Source organism: Condylostylus longicornis, unplaced genomic scaffold, assembly GCF_029603195.1.
Source record: "Condylostylus longicornis isolate FDR11 unplaced genomic scaffold, ASM2960319v2 ptg000031l, whole genome shotgun sequence".
NCBI lineage: Eukaryota > Metazoa > Arthropoda > Insecta > Diptera > Dolichopodidae > Condylostylus > Condylostylus longicornis.
In genome coordinates, this window is record NW_026578000.1 from 7,937,776 (window position 1) to 7,961,043 (window position 23,268).

Sequence of the window (23,268 nt, forward strand, 5' to 3'; positions counted from 1 at the left end):
AAAATATTTTTCGAATTTTACATCAAAAAAAGACTTAAAACAGTTCAGTTGTATAGTTATCGAAGTATTAAATATTTACGGATATCAATCTGACGGATTGTTAAAAGTGAAAAATTATTAATATTGGCTTAGAAAAATTTTTCTCAGTGAATAAAAGAAGTAATTACAAAAAAAAATTTTAATTTGTTAAAAGTTAAACTAAAATACAAAATTGTTAAATTAATAAAAAAATGAGTTCCGGTGAAGAAGATGGAAATTTCAGCAATGGCTCAAAATTCACAAAAGCCACCGTTAACTTTATGAATGTTTGGACAACTATTGAAACATTAGCTGGAAATGATATACGTAAAAAATATACACCGTATGAAGGATATGCAGATAAAAATGATATTCTTAAAATGTTTAAACCGGTTCCAATCACCAGGCGTGATAGTTTTGTTGCTGATGATAAAAAAGATTCTAAGGATGATTTGGGATTTAAAAATAAATTAACTGATTCAAAAAGATCTGGTTCACCAATTAAGAGTTCAAAATCTAAAAGTGAAATTTCAAATGCTAAAAAACTTGGCTTTTCCATTGGTTGCAAAAAGCCAAAAAAAAGAAGAAAATTTCATGATATTCAAATTGATATACCAAAGGAATATGTTGATATTATTGGATGCAAGTTAGTTATATTTAGTTTTAAATTAAGGTTTTCCTTTAACTTGCATACTTTTATGTCACAATTATACACAATTTCCGAAATAAACACATAGCTGATTTAGCTGGAAGAAGCACAAGTCAGAATATCAACTTAGACAGTAGAAGAGATAATTATTTTTCCGTAAATTTTACTCAGGTTAAAATCATAATCGATTAATATGCACTCGGTAATAATTATACATCTTTTTTATTGTTTTGTAGTCATTTCTTTATACCAACCTTTAAAACTACTTCAATTTCTTAAAAAAATTTTAAAAATCACCTGCGACAATCTTAAGACTATACAGTTAAACTGTTCTTGTTTTTATTACAAATAGAACACACAAAATTTTTTAAAATTCCACGTCTAACGCACTCAAATTTCCGATTTTTTTATAAAAATCATTTGAAAAAATATCAACCACATAAGGAATAATAAATATTATTAAAGTATTGAACTTGCATGTTAAAAAACAAAAGAAAAATTTTATATTTTCACCTTTTATTTTTGAATATTTAAAGTTCTTTTATATTTATTCACCACAGTAAAATTTTCTTTTGGAAAATTTAAAAGGTTCTGGTCTTTGCTAAAAAATTGAAAATTTTTATACCGACGGTGTTATACTTAAAATAACAAATATACGTACATGAATAACAGTTATTAATTTTACCGTAACGTTATTTCACAGAAATTTAATACTCGTATGAAAAATTATGTATTACATATTGCATTATGTGTTGTACGTACATACATATATGAATTTTTTTACTTATTAAGCGGCTATGCATTTCATTGGAGGAAAAATCTATTACAGTAGAACAGTATTCGAAATGAGGTTTTACCATGGTATAGAATATATTAACAGAAACAATCGATGATTGATTTTTCTCTCTACAAAAAATTCAATTTCTTAGAAATCTTTCTTAACATAAAATATGTATATGTGGTCCATGAAATTTAGTTTGTCGTCGATTATGACATCCAAATTTTTGATCTCCTTCGCAATTTCAATATATTAATTATTAATTTTAGATGATTTTACAACACTCTATTAATTGTCTTTGTTTTATTTACGTTTAAACTTAGTTTATTCTGTTTAAAGTAGTTGCTAATTTTTGCTAGATCTTCTTTAAAACTGTCCAGTCATCTGTTTTCTTAAAGAAAATTTTATTTTCACTGCTTTATAAAATTTCCGTTGTTACATACTTTAGCATAGGATCCCCATAAGCGTTGTCTTTTAAATTTTTGTGTCAAACTTTAAAGAATATTTTATTGGCAAACATGTATACCTACATATGTATATTTATATGTGCAGAATATATTATGTAATTGTACTTTACCAAGTATTTACTTTAATACATCAATAATATCAATGTCATCAATGAAATACAACCTCATCGTCCTCCCTATAGAAATCAATTTTTGCATTTTAAAGTAACATTTTTATTTTCTATTCACAATAGTATACGTTCTCATAAAATACACACGTTTTGCATATACACTCGTATACTGCTACTCGTACTATGTACATAAGATCATTTAGATTTGTGTGTCCGTCGATTGTATAATATTTAACTTATTATTATGAATGAAAATATTATGAAATATACATAGTATCCCTTCGGGCGTAATGCTATACTATACATATGTATGTACACATAAAGTCAAAAAGGATATAAAAAATACTACACGGTTATTTTAAATTATATTAAGAAGTAAAAAAGCAGAAGAGAAAATTTACGGTGGATAAGATTTAAAGAACCTTATATGTATACAGTGAATATTTGATATTTCATATTTATTAAACAGTGAATAAGAATAACATATGTAAATAAAAAGAAACACCTTGGTGCAAGTTAGAGTATACCTAGATAAGAACATAAAAACCTAAAGGTTTACATTTGCTTAACTATACAGAAAAATGTAACACGTTCAGTACACAGCCGGCTGCTTTTTGAAATTTCTAATTGTTATTTATGGAAGTTCCAACAAACTTATTCATATTAATTTAACAGCGGAACTGCATAAGAACATAACGTGTAATCTTGCAAATCGGTTCAGAATTACTTAACTGAGCCGAAATATTTTCAAAATTATTTCTTTCCTCCATCATAGAAAACTTAATGTTCGACAAAACTTCGAAATGCAAATTTTGTTCTATTTAAAAAGTACCACCCTCGAAACGGAAATGTTTCCTATTTATTTTCTAATTTCAACTAAGAAACCCCACCGCATTATACTTTTTATGTGTTATCCTCACAAAAGTTCATTCGTTTATTGATATCGTTAAATAAATTTCGGATTTTTTTTATTCTGTGTGGTTTTTAAGTAGAATTTTATTAGTTCTTACTATTTTTATTACCTTAAATATTACAAAACATACATTTTGGACACGAATATAAATTAATAGAACTTCTTTAATTTCATTTTAAAAGTTACTTTAAGCGAATAATTTTATTTATTACTACCAACTACACAAATAATAAGAATAGTATTTCGATCGCATATTAGCATAGGTTCTTCTCGGTCTATAGGATCTTTTGTAGTTCTTATCCCCTTCTCGGTCCTAAGGGTGACATAATTTTTTTTGCAGTGAAATAAGCTCGAGCAATTGTTCCAATAATCGACCTTGGTCCGTCCCTCTCAAGTATTCATTGAGCTCCAGCCCAATCGAAGAAGTTACCATTCCCCTTCGGACAAGACAACCAACCACTTTTTACCCAGGACGCGAAAGGCCTTCTACCTACCCTGAACGCAAGGGGAAGGGCTTTCAGGCAGATTTGCAAAGTAAGGTCACACTATCTTCTTCACCTTAACACAAAAGTGTAAAGGAGCAACTTCATGTCCTTAATGCCCAAAAGTCTTAAAATTGCCTAATATCCTATTTCAATTTTAAATAAATAAGATAATAATATGTAGATAAGTTGATTTATTTGGATAAACACATGTTAGTATCATTTGGAAAATACATACTATATGCGGTCGACCATGTGCTCGCCACATCATGTATATTTTTAAGTTTTAAACAAAATCATTTACTTTAACATTTAACTGTTAAGATGTAACGTATACACGCGTGTTATAAAAATTCATGAATTCTATAAAGAATATGAAAATTTCAATAAAATAAAAATGAAATTATTTTTTAACTAGATATATTGTCAAATAAAACACACATATGAGGTTATAAGGGAGTTAGTTTATTGAGCCAGCGACCTTAATATTTTATGTATTCATGTTTTTAATATACAAAAGCATTTGAAATTTCAGCAATTTATTTGATTTAAAATAAAAATCTTTAAATGGAAAACTAATAAAAATAACAAAATATTAAGTGCAACCCCATATATTTTCACGGCATGTCACGTTACTCATGTGATAGTTTGAATGCACATAAGTCACCCAAGAATATTATTAGTGGTTACAAAGAAATAAATAGAGGAGGAATTGAGGGTTGAAGGTAAAAATAAATTTTTGATTAAAAATTTTCCAATTTATTTCTTATTAAAACTTACAAAATAGAAATTTGATATTGTCAGAGAAAAATATTAATTTTATTTTTTCCCAATTTAGTCACCAGAATGATTTCCACCGAAGTCAACTAAAACAAATCTAAAAGCTAAAAGTGAATTTGAAAATTTTCTAAAATTTTTCGTAAATTTTTTTTTTTGTGATTTCTTTAAATTCCAATGAAATTAAAAGTTTAATCCTTTTGTATTCTGTTGTAATTATCACCCACGTTCGAAAATACTTAACAAATCATTCGCGAATTAAAAATGTCATGGTGTAGTAATTATGACAAAACTTTTTTGTTTTTTTATTACGATAATTTCACTAAAATCGTTAACAAATTCAAAAAGCAGCAAGTCATTAACAAAGTCAAATTAAAATTTAATTTGATTTCTCACCAATTCAGACCAATGTTTTTTTTATTTGTGAGCACGCCATTCAAATATAGAGCTGCTTTGTAAAAAAAAAGTGAGTGAGTAATAATGAAAAAAGAGAAAAGGATATTTTAATAATTATCCTTTGTGATTTTATATATATATAGAACAATATTGTGGAAATACGAATATCACATAAATTTTTTTAATTCACTAATTAATTTCATAGCATTTTCAATGTTAAAAGTGATTTTAACTCGATTTTATTTGCTGAGAAAATATTAAAGTGACATTTGAAATTCATTTATTTGTTATTAAAATAAAATTCTAAAAAAATAATATGGTGGAAAAATCGAAACGTAAGAAGAAATCAAAAAAATTAGCAAATGATTTTGTAATGCCAACACCAGCTGAAATTGGTATATTGCGTTTCAGTTCTTTTGATGATTTCGTTGATTGTACATTCGATATTCGATTCCCAATCACGTCATGGTAATTATTCAAAAAGAAACATTCAATTATTTCAATATTTTACAATATTTGAATAATTTTCAGTTACTTTGACTTATATTTCTTGTTATTATAGTTTTTATAACTTAACAATTGTGTAAAAATATAAAGTTAACCGAGACTAAAATAAGTTCACCATAAAAAATTTAAAATTAAAGAGTTTATACTCGAATGTACAAGAAATGTCTCTGTCGTGCACAGAGGCCGGGATTTGCGGGCTTTATCTGAAACCGAACAAAAACGTCGGAAAACTTGTAAGTGTAACAACTCTACGCTACTGGAATTCTATGGTTTAATTGTTAATTAACTAATTAAAGCGTTCATTTTCGTGGGAATAAAAAAATATTGTAAGGGTTTCGGTGAAACAACATCGGAAAATCGATGTATGTTTAATATATGAACAGTTACATTAAATATGTGTTCTAAGAAAATGTAGATGGCGGAGTATTTACGGCACAATAGCAACGGAACTGCAGGCATATGAACCTTACAATATCCCGAAATTTACACAGAGAATTTAATAAAAAAATAGAGTAGTACTTCTAACGAGAAACTGGGCTATTAAGTACGAGCCACACATTCGAATTGATTTCTAATATAATCAGGAAGCGAGTCACTCGGAGATTACTCTGATTACAATATTATAAAATTAAAAGCGATAAGTACGATTTTTTATTGTAACTCGTTTTTTAAAATTAACTTTTAAATTTGCACGTGTCACATACTTGACATACTAATTCGAACGTCAAAACATTAGAAAATTTTCTAGACGAAATTCCATCTTTATTCATAAAATTGTTCATTTATGCAAATCAGATTTAAAAATTTTAATTCACCAAGTGACATTTATTAATTTGTAAATTGTTACAATGCGCGTATGTGTGTAACTAATTAATATAAAGTACCAAGAAATTGTCAAATTGCGGAGAAAATCAAATTTTCATAAAATTTGGTTTTTTTTTTTTTAATTTTCTAGGTTAAATTTATTTCTGATAAAATATGAAGGCGTTTAACTTTTTACGCCTTCCCAAAAAAAAAAAGAGAAAAATATTCTTAATTCTAAAAAAAAAATTGGAAAATTTTTAATAAAACTAAAATTTATATCCTTATATCCTTTTTGGTTTATCTAAAAATTTTCCAATCCCAATTACCCAATTACCTTAATATTTTCCCGATATAATCAATTTTTATATATGTAGCAAATAAAAATCTTAATTTTCTATTTTATAGCTAATTTATTGAATGAAAACCCAGCATATTAAAGACCTTCCAGAAAAAATAATTTCTTTTAAAATTACTTTTATAGAAATTCCAAAGAAATATTTCATCTAATTGGTTTCTTCTTAGTGGTGGATTATATTGAAAAAAATCAGTACCACAACCATAATTACAATTAAAATAAAATGGTGCGATGATGAAAATTCAAGAAAAGCAAAAAAAAACAGATACCTCAAAAATGTTTTTTTACTCATCATTTAAAGAATCCCTAGAAATTTTTTTTGTATCCTCAAAGTCATCTTCAATACCTTATTTTCTTCGTACAGAGATTTTATTTGTGTTACGTGCACATTCACTTATATTTTTCATAATATAAACATATGTAATATGAGTATGTATATATATTTCATATATAATGTACTTATAGTATACGAGTATATGTATTTAATTTATAAGTAGATTATTGACTTCAGTCATTATTTATTATTCTAAACAGATATATGAATAATATATCAGAATTATTTAAGGAGTCACGTGTATTACTTCTCATAAATATTATCCTTATATACATTCTTAAATAGAATTTTTAATTTATATGCATGTACATATACATATATATATATTTATTTATCTATATAATGTTTTATTTATATGTACCTGATAGGTAGCAATTATAAATTTCTTTTTAATGGCGGTATACGCAGTGCTTTAAGTTGTAAGGTGAAAGAAATGACATCAAATCATTAAATACAATGAGAATAGTTTTAGTTGACCGTATCAACTCTGTGATACCCGTACAAATAAATGATTTTAAATGTCAGAGATAATTAACATACAGTTTCATTTCAATAACTTGAATTTTATATGCCCAGTGCCATTTTATACATATATGATAGTTACCATATAAACCCATACAATCTAGAAGAGTTTTACGGAAAACTATTGCCACATAACCAAATTTCTTTGTTCAATATTTCAGCTTTGTACCCTTGATAGTTTCTGAGCTATGAGCAAACAGCTTATGAAGTTGTGTGACAACTACCAAAACCAGTCGAGAAATTTCAACGACTTTTATCAAACATTACTGCTCTAATAGTACATTTGTTTGTCAATTTTGAGAACTATGCGCTGAGTAATTTCTGAGATATGGCCCAAATAACTTTTGGAGTTGTATTAATAACTTTTGGTTTTTGCTTATGGAAGCTATTACAAGTGCTCATGATGTCTCAACAATTTTTTTAGAATACATCTTCCTTTTATCATATTTGTTTTCGCAAAATTTCAATAGTTTTAACAGTTTTTAACTTATATGTTATATTTGGTTATATCCAAATAAATTTTGAAGTTGTATGGATTACCTCGATCATACCCAAGTTTAATAGGGTTCCGACATTGACTAATACAAAGCATTGGTGAAAATTTGGTGAGCTTATCTCAATAGTTTTTGAGCTGGGATGGACGGAGAAGCGGACAGACGAACAGACATGATTTAATCGACTCTGGTTAAAACATATACTTGAGTCTATATCACAGGCCATTATTTCCTAGCGTTACAAACTGTGAGGCAAATTTAGTATACCCTTCGAACATATGTTTGTACAGGTATAAAAATAGAACTTTACAAGAAGTGGATTTCCGTCTAGCAAATGAAAACGATATTTATTTACGTTATTTTCTTAAAATAACGTAAAGTATAATAACATTTTGTCTTATTGCATACATTAAGGAGTAATACAAAAATTATAATTAATACAAACGTTAATATAATAGTGTAAATTTTGCCTGAATTCAGAATATATAAGAGTATATATACATAATTTTTTGTTGATTTATTTTGTTTGAGTAAGTCCCACCGTCACCTATGCGTCGATTGTATGGTGCCGTAAGGCTCAGCAGGCGGGTGTGCGGGTCAAGCTGGAAAAGCTACAGAGGCTGGCCTGCCTGGGAGTGACCGGGGAAATGCGGACGGCTCCCACCACTGCATTGCACTGCATTGGAGGTGATGATCGGATTGCCGCCACTGCACCTCCATATATTAAAGGAAGCTCGGCTAGTGACTTACCGATTTCTCTCTGGCGAGGACGGGGCAGGGCTAAAGTTGGCCCACAGTACTCACAGAGACTTCATACAGAGCGATCCGATTCTAAGAATAACTATGTCTTGGATACCTGTCTGCCGCGGTACAACTTCGACCACAGGTACAGGGTTCTGCTTCCCGATCGATGGACGTGGGATGGGGGTGGTCCGGGTGGTCGGGGTGGTCCAAAACGGAGTCGGGTGTGGGTTCGGGCGTATACGGTGTCCGCCCGGACACGCGTGTATATGCAACCCTTGACCCGTATTGCACAGTGTTCCAGGCCGAAATACATGCAATAGACTTCTGTCTGAGAACCATCTAGAAAGGGTGTATAGAAACCGCACCATCTATGTGTTCTCGGACAGCAGGGCTGCACTGCTGGCGCTTCGTTCAGCTCATGTTACATCCAAGCTGGTCTGGGGCTGCCTTGATGCACTTATGGAATTGGCATCGGAGAACAGAGCCACGCTCATTTGTGTGCCGGGCAATAGCGGCCATGCGGGCAACGAAATTGCCGATGAGCTAACGCGGAGGGGATCTGGGGCTGACTTTGTGCAGCCGCTGCCTTTCTGCGGTCTGCCTTCTTCCGCCGTGGGGGCCAGGCTTGCCTACCTGCTCGCGGCGGAATGCGGCCGTCACTGGCGGGACACGAAAGGGTGCCCTCATGCGAGAGTGTTTCTTTCGGCGTGCTCCAGCGGATTCACCGCAGAGTTGCTGGGGATGAGCAGGAGCCGGGTTCGCACTATTGCGAATTTCTTCACGGGGCACTGCCCAGTGAAGTACCACCTGCATAGGCTGGGGAAGTCGGGCTCCCCCCTGTGCAGATTTTGTGGAGGTGGCGATGAGACCGCCGTGCACATTCTCTGCGACTGTCTGGCACTGGCTGTTCGGCGCCGCAATTGTCTTGGACCTGGGTCCCTAAGTGTTCGGGAACTGTTGTCCAACTCCCTTAGGGATATCTCCGGCTTTGTGATTGGGACGGGGATATTATAGACGGGAGAGTGGGGGGGGCTACAATAAGTCAAAAATGGCTGCGGTGGCTTGGGGGGTTACTCCTGTCCCACTCGGTTCCCTTAGAATCTACGAATCTACGAATATATACATAAGTATATTTACCATGACCTCCTTCTTCTGCTCTCAAACACTGAGAAAACCCTGAAATAACCATAATGTGAATATGTTACAAGAGCTAAATTTACATAAAGCTTACTTTCGTCCTTAAAATAGTAAAGAACTATTTAAACGCATTTTCATGATCTTCTGTAACACTTTCACCAAACTAGACAATATATGTATGTACATTGCAATCGATGTTGTATGTGCTGACCACATCACATTTTTTTTCTACTTCTTCAACACTTTACAACTTCTTTTTGACCTTCTTCTTTTTGTTTTGAATACGCAAACTAGTAAACCACTTAATATCTATTCTACGTCATGTAAACAAAAGTACCTAATGAATGCGTCACACTACATGTTCATTAAGAGAATGAGAGAGAAAAACAAAAAAAGAAAGGAATCTTTTCCGGATTCTATTGCAGATATCTGAAGTGTATAAAAAAGACAAACAAAAATTGACAAGAAATTGGGCCAGAATTTTTCCTACATTTTTTTTTTATTAAATATTCGCTTTCCCTTTGAATTTGTTTGTTTATACGTGTTCAAAGTAAAGCTAACACGAGACAATCGTAAAAAGTATCGTTTTTGTTTTCATTCTTTTCTTTTTGCTTTTGTTTTTGCTTTTATTTGTTTTTGAGTTTTCCCTTTCTTTCTTTTCTTAATTTTGAAAGGAATTTTACTTTCTGTTTTAGTAATTTGTTAGGCTTTTCAAAAAAAACAACGATAAGTAAGAGAAAAAATTTTTATGATCCTCTTTTATAATATTCCTTCCCGATATCCACCGTTACCGTATATTTTTTGTATGACTGAAGACACTTGTTTAGACTGAAGCATAAAATTTATTTTTAGAAATTTTTATTATAAATTTAGTTTTGTATGTTTTTCTTTCTTGTATTTTCCTATGAAAATTAAAAGCGAAAGCCCTAGAAAGAACATTACCTTACATACTGAATACAAAAAAAAAATAAACAAATAAAAACAAGACACTTCAAACGTGTATAACGTATAAGTTGTATATTTATAAAATAAATATAACCGATGAAGGAGGGCATAAGGTAAAATTATTAATTTCTTAGCCAATTTTCACTTCTACATTCTAAGAACACTCATGTACACCACGTAATAAAATATACAAACTTAATAGTCTCATATTATAGAAGAAGTTCACAAAAAGGAACGTAATACTTACGAATGTGAGATTGTTTCTTACTGACCTCATGGCATACAATAAGGGAGGTCATGTAATGGCAACAAATTTTGGATCTCGAACGGCGAGAACGCACTTCTGATAAAAAAACTATTTTTATCAACCTGTCGGTCTGACGGTCTATTCGTCTGTGTGTACGAGCGTGTATCTCAAGTTCGGCTGAACCGATTTTCATGAAATTTTATATGTGAGTTGGTTTTGACTATGTCACGGATTGATCAACTTTTGGGATATATCAGACTTTGGGAACTCAATTTTTTTCCGGGCCAATTTTAGATTTTTGCCCATATAAAGAGAAATAATCAGCCAATTTCCTTGAAATTTAGTATTTACATTTGTTAAAACAATGAACATATAGTTAAATTTTTTGGAACGATCAAGGCTCGGAGACCGAATATCTTTGGAACGGATTGATGGTATTTCTCGAAATTTTATATTTGAGCTGAGGCTGTTACCGGAACTAACTGGCGAGCTTTTCAAGGAATTCGGATGGCACAAAGCGAAACTCTACTAAGAGACAAATTTACATTTTTCTAGGTATGTTAACTACAAGCTTACTAATGTCCTAAAAATTGTAAAGAAGTGTTTAACAGACATTGTTATAATATCCTGTAACACTTTCACTTAACTAGACATTATACATTGCGGTGGGTTATGTGCTGACCACATCAAATTTTTTTTCTATATTTGAGATAGCAATAATAATATGTTTTGGCGAACCTTCCACATAGTGTACACACATAAATGCAACGTATGTGTATATAAAATAATCTCACTTATAAAATACTTAACTTCGAAGATTATTCCATATTTCTTGCATAAATATAGTGGGTGTAAAAAATGTTCTTTGATAGTTTTAAAGGAATTCGTAAAATATTCGTTAAGAAAATCAGAGAATTTAATTTAAAGAAAATGATTTTTTTTTCTGTTCATTCTAAATTAAAATTTAGCGGACAGATCTATTAATTGTGTTAAGTACAATACATAGTGGGTAGAAAATTAATTACAAGGGATATGGACAAAAAGGAGACAAAAAGGATTTTTAATTTGGTTTTATATTATTTTTTTTTTGTAATTCATTTATTAATTATAAATAATAATTACGTATACGGATTTGTTATGAAAATAAATGAAATTTGAAAGAGTTTTCCTAATTTATTTAGAATCCTTTAAAGTTGAATTGGGCGTATGTGGCATATAAGTCATAGCTGTTCAAGCCAATTATGTATGTGTCTTTAGTAAAGGCTGCAACCATTACGATAGAAATTTTGGTTCAGTATTACGGTTTTTGTAAGTTTTGTTTCTTGGAAAGAAAAATTTCCCCTTTGATTTATAGAAAGGGAGGCAAAAAATTCCTACTTTTCTTTAAATTTAAATCTATATTACTTTGTTAAATGAAAATGCGTCCCATACTTTGAAATCATTGATTTGATCTGATTTAATTCATGGTCAAGTTAAGTCACAAAAAAAAAGAAGTATGGCTAGCTTTTTCGTGTGTAAGAGACTCAAAACCCTTAATTCTTGTTTTGTAATGTCAATCAATCCAAACCAGTAGTAATACTTAAATTACTTCTTCGACCTTGTCCCGCTTTAATATTCTTCTTACATAATTCTTTAATATTCAATTTAAAAAATTTAGTTTAATTTTACACTTAAATAATTTTTGTTATAAAATTCAGAAAATTATTTAAAAACACAAAGATCAAATAAGGTTTCTTTTTATAATATAAAAATTAAAATGTGTTTTGTTTATTTAAAAAAAAAATTTGGAAAATATTAAATTTCTGTATATGGACGCCATTATCAAAATTCATTGAACTTTTCGTAAAGGATTTTGAATAAAAAATTATACAAAAACATTTAGAATGGGTTTTTTACGACATGATTAAAAAATTTAATTTAAAAAATATTATATTTCATTATAGCAATTTTTGAAATGCGCACAAACAAGCCAACCTATAAAAAATCATAATATGTGAAGCATCATATGAAAATCGCTATGAGGTCTTGTTATATTTTGCACATTAAATTTGCGTCAGAAAATTCATAAGTTTTTAAAGAAAATTTATTTAACCGCACAATTGATTATAAATGATGACTGATGAATACGAATTTAAGAGAAAAATTGTTCTATATTCAAAAATATTTTCAATTTTTATTCAAATTGTTTTCAATTTTTAAATATTTTTTGGCTCGGAGATTGAAAAATTACGAACGTCAAAATTAAGGCTTTCTTATCAGCTTGAACTCTTGTTTTGGACATTTTTCAGTCATAGCATCATAAGGCATAATTGCTGTACGAAGACCAAGAGTTATCGTAATGGACCCAATGTATTATTAAATTGCAAGCATTCAAAACAATTTTTCATTCCTATGTATATGAACTTTTCACTGCTTTTCTCTTTCGTGCACATTTCACAACATGCACATAAATCCGTTGCCACTTCGTCTTCATTTAATTTTTATATTGCAGGTTGTAGTGTCATTAAGAAAATTTTCTTCTTACTTTTTTATTTAAATAAACGATAACTAAATGTTACCTAGATAGATTTGATTATGAAAGGTAAATACTGCGGCAACATTTTAAACTCACCCACTTTCTCTATTATATATTTTGTGATCATTATCTACGGCATAATGCAATATAAAGGATTATTTACATATGTGTATAATTTGAAAAGATGTTCTAAATAATAAAATCTAAGCTCTAATAAAAATGAATGATAATAGTCAATGGGTTTACATATAGTCAGCCGCTTTATATATGAAAGGAAACCTCCATTAAATTTCTTTTTCTAAATTACTCTCCTGAAAGTCTGAAATTTAACATAAAATAATAAAGTTTAATTTAATTGTAAGTTTAAAAACATAAAGAAATTTGCCTGTAAAATTTGAATTTAATATTGTTTCACCTCCCTACAATGTTTAATACTAATATGCAATACGATATTTTTTTTTTAATCTTAAACAATTTCTACTTTACACACACAATTTAACAGGTCTTTGAATAAAAATTTTATACCGGAAAAATTATTGGTTAAAAGAAGCTATTTAAACAAAGTGGAGGGGCGGCAATTCACACACGAGAGATGCCAAAAACTATTGGTATGTTGGTAGATTATTATGTGTGCTGCTCTTTCTGTTTTCCAAGTGGTGATATTCGTTCTGAATTTTTTCATATACGTGTGAATATCTTAAAGGTGATACGCAAGTAAAACTGAGGTTATATAAAGTCAGTCCATAGATTCAAAAGGATCATTTGATTTTCATCATGCCAAATAACATTGAAATGACCTCTGAAATATTTACAGAAACCAGTGCGAAAAACTAAAATCGTACGAATCCAAAATTCCTACATTACTTCACTCATACTATTCCAATTTGAATGAAAGTTAAATTTGTGTGTTGTAAATTTTCATCTCATCTTCTAATATTATTTCCGTATTCGAATGTAAAAAGTACAATTTCTTATTTTACAAAAAAATTTAATAAAATTATGAATTTTTGAAGTTGTACTATTGTTTCTTTTGAAATTAATTATCATTGAATTCTCATACTCCCACCCAGTTCAAATTCCATTCTCATCATAGTTGTTACTCACAATACCTTGATCCCATGAGTTTCACCACCTTTGTAACTTTAAATTTGCAATTATTCTTTTTAATAATTTTACCGTGCGTGCAATTTGCAATCAATCTCAGCTTGCTGTTAGTAAATTTATGAAAAAAATGTGCCGACAAAAGAAATTTACCTCCTACATTCTTCTGAATATTAAAAGTGACACACCCAATATAAAAAGGATTTTCTCTACATTGAACGTTTGATTGTTCTCGCTTTATGATTTCGTATACTTATAATGTGGTGGTTCTTGCAAATTTTATGTGTGATAAATTGAAATCGTAGTAACTTTATTTAAGATTAGTATAATAAATAAACTAATATACGATATTTGAAAATTTGATCTCAAATCAATTTACAAAATGTTGAAAAAAAATTTCACAACACAATCTCGTTTCCATTTTAATTCATAAACATTTATCATAATAAATTTATCCTAGAGATTTTGACAGATATTAAAATCAGTTGATTTATTATGGAATAAAAAAAATTCAGGTAGTAATATGAGCCAATCTACATTTTCATGAAAGCGTGGTAACTATACAAGATGTTATAAAAGATGTATTCCGGTCGTAATACTCAAGAAAATACATAACGTTGCTTTACCTGCAACATTAAGCCGAGTTAATCAGTAGATGAGGCAGATAATCAATCTGAAAAAAGAGACACAATCCGACTTATTTATTAAACTAGTTTGAAATATGAATTAAAAGAAGATTATTCGACTTTAAAAATTCTGAAACTATGTACTTATATCTCATATGTAGTTATATCTTTAAAAAGCATTTTTAGCGGCGACTCTATTTGTCAGACAACGAAGCCTAGTTTTAGGTGCCAAAAAAGGCAAAGCTACTGTTAAAGCAGTTCATGTGGAATTTCCTCAGCTCAAAAAAATTTATTGCTCCCTCTTCAAATTCATAGTTGTCTCACAATGTTCCTTGTTTGCTCCATGTTGAATTTATTAAAGACTTAAGTATAGCTATTATGTATGTATTTGACAGATCCATTTGAAAATCCTATCAATTCTTCTGGCCAATTGTATTATTTCAAAAATTTCCAATTCTTACCCTTGAATTTAACTTTTTCCTCGTGCGCTCAACACACACAAATATTTTCGAACACAATTTAATAAAAAATTATAATTGTAATAAAGATAAATGTTAACTTTGCCTCGGTAGGTTCGTCTTTTCAATCTAAATTACTGTAAATTTAATTGAAAATCTCATTTGAGTGTCATTTAAGTGGAAAAACAAATTTCTATTTTTCCCATTTTTTTTTCATTTTATGCGCTTTATTTGAAATTATTTTTAAATTTGTGAACGTATTTTCTTGCGTGGTCTTCTTTCATATACGATATATACAAGGAATCCTCACATAAATGTGACAAAGAATTATGGAAAAAAAACATTCTAATAGAAAAAAATGCAAGTTACATAAAGTTCAAAGAACCTAAGGGCATGCAATTACAATTTTTTAGTACGTATATGAGATTTATTTACACTCGCATACATTCAACTCAAAATTAATAATCTTAAGAGACAAAAACAAAATGCAATTATACAAATAACTTTAGTATCGTATCGTTCCCTAACTTTCACTAAGTTTGAAAAAAAAGAACAAACTAAAAAAAATATTGAAAATTGTTAATTTGTTTTGGAAAATCTGTTATACGCAAAATGAAAACTTTTCGACTACAATTTAAATCCTTAAGCGTTTCAAATCCTTTGAGGAGGAGGAGGGGGACAAAATCAGTTTTCACATGACTTAATTATGTAATATCTTTCTCTCTTACTATACATATATATATTTTTCTCTTTTTATTATATATTTAATTTGCCTTTTCTCTTTGTCCTTTCGTATTTTAATGAAGAAAAGTTAATCTCATTGCTTTAATGAATGAAAATAATTTTGAAAAAACGCCATAACTTAATTGAAAATAATTTCTATGGAAAATGAAAGTTTATAGTTTTCTTATTATTTCTCATATATGCACAACAAAAGATAAATATATACATATATATACAATATTAATGTAACACAGTTTTATTATCTTTCTCATATAAGAATATGTAAGGCCTTTATAGTAAAATAAATTAGCGTAAAATAATGTCACGAAATTAAAAAAAATTCATTGATTTTCCCTACAATATTTTTGTTTTAATTTTTTATTATTTTCACTTTACTTTCACTAATAACAACAAAAATTAGACAATAATTTTAATTGTTAAAAATTTATATAAAAAGGATTCTTATTGCTATCCTTGTTCTCTACCACCCGATTTTATTTGACATAACAATTAACTTGTCGTATAAAATAAAAAATATTGAGGTAGAAAGTGATGATATGTGTGACTTTTAAATGATATTTTGGTATTGAAACAGAAATTTTGTTGCGTACTCGTATATGTTCACATAGTAGCATAAATGAGAAAGAGTTAGATTGTTGTTGAGAAATTAAAAGAGTCATCGAAATATTTGACTTGTTTTTTACTGTAAATGTAATTTAAACACGCAACTTGTTTATACCGTTTAAGGATTTAAGTAATTTTGCGTTTTCGTATCACGTTTTATTTTTAAATAAAAGAAAAAAAAATATTTAAAATAAAATACTAGAAACAGATAAATTAACATGTCAAGAAGAATAATATGTTTTACATATTTATATTTTCTAAAAAAAATGTACATATGACAAAATAATATTTAAATTAATATTTTAAAATTTAAAAGAATCGTACAAGAAGTTGCCAACTTTTACACAATAATTTTTATGTCAAAAAATCATCCAAATTCATTATAATTTTTGTAATTGCCCAGCAATTGATTTAATTGAGAAAAAAGAGAAGTTTAAACGTCATAGTCGAGAAAATGTCTGCCATTTCTGTCAGGTTATGGTTTTCAGGTCAATAATTATTTTGTCTTTATTTTATTTAAAGGCATCCTATACCTTAAAGTACATATTCATTTTAATTTCAAATTTTTCTCCAAATTTAAACTTCGTAATAAAAACAAAATAATAGACAATATTATTTTCTACATATTTATCAGAGGATAGGCAACCCTTTCATAATAAAAACAAGAAAAAACAGAAAATTTTTGAATTTCTTGTTAAATAACTTTTGATGTTGAAGTTAAAACCTTTGTGTAACACCAATGTGACACCAATCATATAAAAATAAAGAATAAAAAAAATTTAAAGAGAAATTGAATTTAACCATAAAGGAAATTCAAAAAATATTAAAGGAAAAAAAGAAATTTTCGGAAACCACACAACATGACAAAAGGAAACAGACAGAAGCGAAATAAAATAATAAATTGGAACTGAAAATATGAAAAGTTTTTTTCTTTTTTCCTTTAAATTTTATTCAATTTTTCCCTTTTTTTTATAGATTTTTATCGTGATCACCTCGGATTACCTTTAAAATAATAATAAAAAAACAAAAAAACCTCAAAAATTTCTCAACTCATTCCATTAAAAAAACAAAAACAAAAAATGGAAACCAAAAAGCAACAAATTCTGTTACATACGGAGGGTTCCATCTATACTTTTAATAAGGCATAACATGAAAAAGGATTCAAAGCTAACAAGTTCTATAAATCACAAATGTTATTTGTTTCAAAATTAAATAAAAGTAAAAAAGAAACAAAAAAAAAACAAAATAAGGACACAAAGACAATATTTTTATTTATTTGAATCACATATGAATGACTTTTACTGTTCATACATACCTAAAATAGTAGCGGGTCGTTTCGTCGAATATTCATTTTCGTATCAAAATATAGAATTGTTTAGCCAAAACAAAAATATTTCAAAGGATCCAACTCAATTCTATTACGTTCTTTTCAGTCTTTCTGTCCTCAACTTCTCCTCTATATGTCTAGAGACCTCAATATTTATATGCTATGTTTCATGGCACAGCTTCTTATTTCATCACTTACTTTGGGAACACGCAAATCCTTATGAATATTACTATTGCTCACATATAATGGAGTACCCACCATATTACAAAATACGTTGTTCTTGAAAATTTGTATTTGCTTGACATCTGTTTGCTTGGTACAACCCGTTAGCTGCGTATAGATTTACATGTAGGCTTTACTATTTGGTTATTTAATAACACGTTGTTGTATGCCATCAAATTGGTTAGATTTACAACAAAATCAGAAGATATAGCTATGCACTCATTAAGTTCCAAAGAGAATGGTTTGGCAACATATTTTTCGAATAAAAATAAGCAGCCCATTCAGAAAAAAAAGTCAAAAAAAAAAAAAAAAGTGATTACAAAAAAGTCTTTTGTTTCAATCCTTTCATGTTTTTTTTTTTCTTAATGACTTTTTTTTTTGAGGTTTTTCTTCAGACAGAGTGTTTCTCATTCTATAGTTGACAGAGTGTGTTTAAATTTAAGGATTATTTTAAATTGTGGTGGTCAATTTAATATAATATTATTGAAAGGAAAACGTGTGGTAAAGATTTTAATTTAAACGTGTGCTATTTTTTTAGTTTATTTTAAAACTTAGTTCAGTAGCTGCCATGCGAAACCTACAATTGTTATATGTAAAACTAAATATGTAGAATATGCGTGAAATTTTAATACTGATACACTCTATTCAAAAATACATTAATAAAAAATGAGTTCTTACTTGTAGATTGTACATTTTAAGGGAATCGAGTGGGATAGGAGAACCCTTGGAGCCACCGCAGCCATTCCTGACTTTTTGTAGCCTGATTTCTTACATTCTTATGACATTTTCAATCGAATTCATCTTTTGAATAACAAATATTTTATTTTTTAAGTTTAAGTAAAGAAATGTTGTTATCATGGTTGTAGATCACAAGTCAAGCTCTGTAACAAAAAAAAAATCTGGTTCTTAATCTCATACACGCGACTACAATTCGGTATTGAATGAGATATAGTTACTTTGTATACAATAAAACACATTCGTGCATTCTTAAAAATTTGTCAAATTTTCTGTACACTCTGTACTATGACTTAAATTTTAATTTTTTTTTTCATTTCATATTTTAAAAATAATAAACATATAAATTTCTTTATATGTACTAGACTTAATATTTCATACTTAAAATGTAAAACCCACACATATACAAATTGGAAAATTTGAATTCTATAAGTGAAAACACCAAAATGAAGAGAAGTGCACGAAAATTTCATTTTATATTTTTTGTTGTTTTTGTAATTTATTCGGAATATTATTTGTCACACAAAATTTTATATTGAGTATACAAACGAAAAAATGAGAAAATAAAGGACATAAACAAAAAATAAAAAAAAAAACTAATGTTATGTTATTCGCGTTTATCAGTTGAAAAAAAACCACCAGCTCATAACCAGTGTGTTTTAATGCGAATTTATGTGCATACACAAAAATCTTAACAGTTAAGAAATCATTGCCGATTGATTTTAATTCTTTTCTTTTTCTTTTTATACTTATATTCGAATTACCGTGTATATTCGGTAAAATTTATTAATTTTATTGGAAAAAAAAATATTGAAAAGGATAGGTAAGAAATTAATAAATATTTCAATGTGAATTGTGTGTATGTGCGTTATACGTGCGGAAACTATTAGTTTATTACAATAGCTGCCATTTTATAGGCACACGTGTTGTTTTTCATATATAACAGCAACCATGTTTACAAAACAATATAGAAAAAATTTTAAGAACTCATGCAACCTGTTTGTATATACAAAATCAAGTTGAGACGAACAATAATAACAAATTCTTTAATAAAGAACTTTCTAAAGAATTCTAGAAAACAACAGTCACTAAATATTAGCAAATATGTTTAACACCAATTATAATCACAAATAAAGCATATTTCAAAAAAACACAAGATCAACAACAGGTGAAAAATTTTTTAAAAGTTCAAAAAAAAAACACTTATTATAATTCCAAACTCATACACATATAAAAATTATAAAAGTATTATGAAAAATAAAATTAATTAAAAATAGTTTAAAAATTTTTGTTTCTTTGTTTTTTTTTTAATTATAGCTTTGCCTTGCCAAGGATTACAGCTAGAATTGAAAAGTTGATGGGATCAAATGTAATACGTTTAACAGATAGAAAATTTATGAATGAAGTAAGAGCCCGTATGCAAAAGGATTATGAAATACAATTAAAAAAAAGGATTACACAAAGAGAGGTAGGTATTCAAAAATATTTCGAAGATTTTGTGAAATCATAATATGAAAAGATTTTCAAAATATTTTTGACAATATCGGAATTATTAATACCGCTATTAAATAAACTTCGGCAAATCTTCTTACATTTCAAAATTCTAATTTATTGAAAATTTCAAAAGTGAAGCATTAAAGTCTTACCTAGGATTATAATTTTTTAAAACAGTTAGAATAAAATTATTTTATTCTAACTGTTTTAATAAATTTTTTTATAATTTATTAAACTTAAGAATAAAATTATTGAAAAAATATTTTTAAAAAATTAATTAATCACAAAAAAATTTTAAAATAAAAGCTAAACACCGACGTTTCATGTAAAAATTTCCAATTTTCTATTGATTTTTATTATAAAAAGTTGAGAATTTTTATTATTAAAGTTATTGCATTAGTCTGAGTTGATAAAATATTTGAAAACTTCAAAATTTCCACCTTAAAACACGCACCACCGTCTCTAAAGTCTTAAAACTTTTTTAAAATACATTTATTAAATTTTTTAAATGAATAAATTACAATTAGATTTCCCAAACTTTAACTTTTCTACTAAAATAAATTTGATAAAATATTTTCAACCCTTGATTTCTCGCAAAAGAAACTCACTTAAAAAATTAAATTTAAAAAGTTTTTATTTGAAAAATTTCAGTTTGAAAACACGTGCCTTAAATGTGTCACATGAGCGTGTGTCTAAATTGAAATTTATTTTTAAATATACACCTATTATGTATTTGGTTGTATGTATGTCTAACAAATCTTTTTATTCCTATAATGCAGGTGAAAGAGAGTGAACGTGAACGAAATTTGATATTAGCTGGTAAATCCGATGTTGTACCTGACGATCAATCAGATCATCCAATATTTATTGTCAATAAAGCTGCCAATGAAGTCATAACAGGAAGACGTGCTAAGGTAGAGTTTTGCATCTTACATATAAGAATTTCTAAGATTTGTCTGAATTTTTCTTTCATTTCATTTAGCTTAAAACAAATAGAGAAAGAAATGCTGAACGTTTAGCAATACAATTTGCAAAATGGGAAAAAGAAAAAATGCGTTATGAACAATTAGAAATTGAAAATCAAGAAAAACGTACACTAGAAGAACAAAATGAAAAAGCTTTAGTGACAAATTATGCCAAAGAAGATAAAAAAAAAGGATTAGATCTATTAAGGTAAAGTATAAAAAAATATTACTTGGACACATATTGTTACCACAAGCACCAGCCAAAATTCACATTACGTTCACACTCAAAACAACCATAATTTTAATATCAGATGTGTCTAAGCGCTTTTCTTAAAATTTTTTAATTACATTAAATAGAATTACTGACCAAAACTGGCGAAACGGTGAGGAAACACTTAGGGAATTTTTGGAAAAAGAAAATATTAGAATGAAATCAAAATCAATAAAAATACCAACGCCATTTTTAAGTGACCCAGATGACATACAAAATGTTGTGAAAGCAAGGTAATTTTCATTTAAAATTTTTAATTAAAAACAAAAATTTTATTTTTGATCTTTATTATTAAAGGAAAATGTTTCGTGATCTTGAAAAAAAAGTTCGTGAAGATTTGGCAACAAAAACTGCTAGCGCTGGTGATAGTAAAGCAGCTAGAAAAGCATTATTTGAAGCTGGTGTAAGAATTAAAAAAAAAAACTTTTTCTTTAAAGAAGTAACAACTTCCTTACTTTTAGACAAAACTCAAGGAAGTTAAAGAAAATAAGAATAAATTTGAAACTGATCTATCCGATTCTGATATAAGCCTTATGGAGAAAATTGAATTTGATACTGATCAAAATCGTCAAGATAAAATCAATGAATTACAAAATAATATTGAGGAAGATATTAGAAAAGAACTTATAATGGCATCCGATCAATATAAATCATTATATTTTGAAGATCCGAAAATAGCTAAACTTAGAGCAACTGATGTACATAGATTTCTATATGAATTAAAATGATCAAATATAAAATTTATTATTTTTACCCTATAATTAAAAATATTTTCTATTTTTAGACTATTAAAAAGCTATATAAATTAGCTAAAGAAATTATAACTGGTGAAACTGAACCGATATCAGAAGGTGAGGAAGAAGAAGAACAAATTAACGTTGAAGATGATGAAATAAGTGATCTTGAAAAAGAAGATAATGACGAAAATGATTTTAATGAACAACAACCTGTTCAAGGTGAAAACGAAGAAGATGAAGAAGAATAATTTCTAAAACTGATTAGAAAAAAATTAAGTGATACACGACGATGATGACCCGTACAATAATTCTATTTAAAAAAAAAGAAACACATTGTAAATATTTTTAGACTTTAAATTTCATAATATCAAACTTAATATAAAATTTCAATGAAATTATGTAAATTAATAAAATGAATTGTGTAAAAATTAAATTTAAAAGTAAAAAAAATATATTTTTGAGAATTTTCAAAATAAACATTTAATTTTTCTCCAATAACTCGAATAACCCTCCAATAACCCGTTCTGATACAGCTGTATGACATTCATGCATATACTGATTTCATCCTGTTATACAATTAAATTGAAACTTCAAAAACTTAATGAAAACCAAAATATATTTATGTAATTTTAGGCTCTCAAACTCAATATTCAAATTTTATCTTCGAAATTTCACAATAATGTCAGTCTATATTTATACATTTATATAAATACGTACATAATTTTCCATTCAACAATCTTTGAAATTTGCATAATTTCACATGTACATATGTAGGATAGTATGAAAACAAG

The 23,268-nt window shown here is 28.2% G+C and overlaps 1 protein-coding gene across 1 annotated transcript; it reads left to right on the forward strand.

Annotated features, from left to right (window-relative positions):
• The first annotated feature begins 177 nt into the window (after positions 1-177).
• LOC129608522 (DNA ligase 1) lies at positions 178-22,796 on the forward strand. Its single transcript, XM_055520075.1, has 8 exons — positions 178-664; positions 20,328-20,478; positions 21,284-21,418; positions 21,487-21,677; positions 21,827-21,973; positions 22,038-22,143; positions 22,202-22,438; positions 22,525-22,796. The coding sequence occupies exons 1-8, from the start codon at positions 231-233 to the stop codon at positions 22,723-22,725; spliced, it is 1,602 nt and encodes a 533-aa protein (XP_055376050.1). The 5' UTR covers positions 178-230; the 3' UTR covers positions 22,726-22,796.
• Positions 22,797-23,268: the final 472 nt, after the last annotated feature.

Coding starts and splice junctions, on each gene's coding strand:
- LOC129608522 (XM_055520075.1), top strand. CDS start 231: ATGAGTTCCGGTGAAGAAGATGGAAATTTCAGCAATGGCTCAAAATTC. Junction 21,678..21,826: donor AAAGGATTAGATCTATTAAG/GTAAAGTATAAA, acceptor TACATTAAATAG/AATTACTGACCAAAACTGGC. Junction 22,144..22,201: donor AAGCATTATTTGAAGCTGGT/GTAAGAATTAAA, acceptor CCTTACTTTTAG/ACAAAACTCAAGGAAGTTAA.